The sequence below is a fragment of the Engraulis encrasicolus genome, chromosome 19 (assembly GCF_034702125.1).
Source record: "Engraulis encrasicolus isolate BLACKSEA-1 chromosome 19, IST_EnEncr_1.0, whole genome shotgun sequence".
NCBI classification, from domain to species: domain Eukaryota; kingdom Metazoa; phylum Chordata; class Actinopteri; order Clupeiformes; family Engraulidae; genus Engraulis; species Engraulis encrasicolus.
In genome coordinates, this window is record NC_085875.1 from 30896816 (window position 1) to 30899668 (window position 2853).

Here is a 2853-nt window from a genome sequence, read left to right on the forward strand (position 1 = left end):
CTCTCTCTCTCTCTCTCTCTCTCTCTCTCTCTCTCTCTCTCTCTCTCTCTGTCTCTCTCTCTCCCTCTCTCTCTATTTCTCACTCTCTGTGTTTCTCTCTGTCTTTGTGTCTTTGTTCTTTCTCTCTCTCTCTTTTTCTTTCGCTCTCTCTATCCCTCTCTCACACACTCACACTTTCAAACAGACAGGGACATACACAGTCATTCACACGCATCAAGTTTGCCCAACAGTGTGGAGCATGCAGCAAAAACACACATACAGTACACACACACATACACTCAAGACACACACACACACACACACACACACACACACACACACACACACACACACACACGCACACACACGCACGCACACACACACACACACATCATGCATGCACAAGTGATCATGTTCTTAGCAGAGAAGAAAAGCCATAAACATAACAACTCTCCAGACATTACATATAATTATGCACATTACTCAGAATAACATTTTGAAATACTTGACTGCGTTTCACCGCCTGTATTTGAATTCGATTTAAGCAGGATTTGTTTTATTTTGTAGTCTTGCTGAGCCATACAGAATGTTTACAGAAATGTTGTTGTCAGTAAATATATTTATATGTTTATCTATATGTATTTGTAGTAATAGTTATGGGCATTCAGAGTCAGATAGTGCATTATCAGTGACAAAATAGTGTTAAGCCTAGTTTAAGATGCCCATCCAGTACTGTTTAGCATAGAAATGCAAAAAAATGCCACTGTATCACATATCATAAGAATATCATTGACACTGCTCAGCAGCAGTTGAGAAGCAAAGTTCACAAACTTCAACTGATGTTATCCATAATTCAAAATAACTGATGGAGTTAGAATACTGCTATTACATTTGAGTCTTGGGTGTCTCAATAGCTCAATTAGGTCACATGTTTCTTAAGAGAATAACTTGCCCTCACATCTGTAACAGTGTACAACAAAAAAGTACATCATCAAACTCCACTACCTAACACAAGACAGAATATTCTGCCCACATTCCAGAACTCCAAATCATAAAGGAGTCAATGTGTGCGAACAGAATACAGAAACACACAGCACTTGTGGTGTGTGGCACCTCGAGAAGAAAACATGAATCTGCTGTCTAATCCTGTGCTTAGTGCGGTGAGATACCAGTCATACATGTGGAGACACTGGTACAGGTGTCTTTTATAAGTGTGTCTCTGTCTGTTTTATGTATTGTACTGTGTGTTGAAAATGGACCTTGAGTCTGGAAATAAAGCTGATGATGATGATGATGATGATGATGATAATCCCCTTACCTTGCACAGCATCAGGAGGACCATAGCACTGGGCATGCTGGACAGGACTGCCTCTCCGGGGTGCACAGACATCCCTGGACAGCACTAAGGGGAATGTTGTCGGCTCCCATCGTCATTCTCGGGCCGTGGAGAGGATCTCTGGATCTCTGTGGATCTCACCGCTCGCTCTCTGCGTCCACCTTGTCTCCGGCTGTCCGCCGTCACGGCTGGGGTGACCACCACTGCTGCGCTTTGTCTTGTCTCTTGGCTCGTCTGGCGGACGGATTTCCCCACGCTGAGTTTCATCTCACTGAGTTGACGCCTGAGTTTTCAGTCTTCAGTCTTCTTCAAGACCTGTTCCTTTGGCATTCAGCAGAAGAGGAGAGAAGAGGAGAGGGGGACTCCCCTCCATCCATCACTTCCTTTCTCACAGAGAAGTGGCAAAAGCAAAAAGTGATGAGCAGATTAAACGACAAGAGGAGAAGAGTGAGGAGAAGAAAGGAGAAGAGCATCAATCATGTGCAGTAACTCAGAACCGTTCCCCTTCTTTTTTTGTCTTTTTTTCAGTTTAGTTTAGGTTAATCACGGTTTCAACATCACCTCCACTTGCAATAAAAGGCCAATTACCTGGAAAAAACACTTTGCTCACACTTTCTGCACAGTCAAGAAAATGTCCACAATTTGGTCGACGTTGCCCACGCTCTCACTTTCAGAAGAGAAAAGTTCAGGAATGAACATTTGGCATCTCCATCTCCACAGGAACAGTGAAGGCAAGCCAAGACACAAAAAAAGAAGACTGTGGGAAAGTTCTAGAATGATGTGAAGAGAATGTGGAATTGTTCTTCTGCAGAAGTGCGAAAGAGAGCCCTCTAAGCAGCTTCAGCGGGCGGCAGAGTGAGAGATGAGTTGGTTGTCTCACTGGGGTGCTGAGGACGGGGGTGTGGGGGGTGGGGGGGGGGGGGTAGTGGAGGCGGGAAGTGGGAGGCGCTGAGTGGAGGTGGAGGCAGGAGGCGGGGGTGTGAGTTGAGCTCAGCGCTGACGCCAACCCCAAAAGCACTGGCTCAGCCAACCGCTGGAGCTCCCGCCGAAGACGAATCTGCCGCCGCTCTCAGCAAACGCTCCAGAGAGAGAGAGGAGAGAGTGAGAGAGAGGAGAGAGAGAGGCTTCCCCTGTTCCCTCCTTCCCTCCCTCCACGTCGCATATTAATGCAGCGCTTGGTTGCCTTGGCAACCGGCTCCGGAGAGCCACCGGATGCCTGGCGACAAGCAGCGCTTGTGACAGGAGCTGTGGTGATGATGGGGTGAAGGAGGAGGAGGAGGAGGAGGAGGCATGGAGACCTCTCGGACCACGACTCCATATAAAATATACAAATATATACATACTGTATGTATGAATGGATTTTTTCTCTCTATTTTCTATGTTTGTGCACTTCAGTGAGCTTTCGGTGCTCTGTGACCTGCCCTGCCAGTGGGCTTGCAGAAGGCTACACGCTGATCTGTTAGTCTCTGTGTGTGTGTGTCTGTGTCTGTGTGTGCGTGTGCGTGTGTGCGTGTGTGTGTCTGTGTCTGTGTGTGCGT

At 46.8% G+C, this 2853-nt stretch overlaps 1 protein-coding gene across 1 annotated transcript in view; it reads right to left on the reverse strand.

The window, feature by feature from the left end:
- LOC134470206 (protein TUNAR-like) overlaps positions 1-1333 on the reverse strand; it is an 8539-nt gene extending 7206 nt beyond the window's left edge. Inside the window, exon 1 of the mRNA XM_063224231.1 lies at positions 1298-1333. Within this exon, the coding sequence (XP_063080301.1) occupies positions 1298-1333 (36 nt within the window). The remainder of the gene's footprint in view (positions 1-1297) is intronic.
- Positions 1334-2853: the final 1520 nt, after the last annotated feature.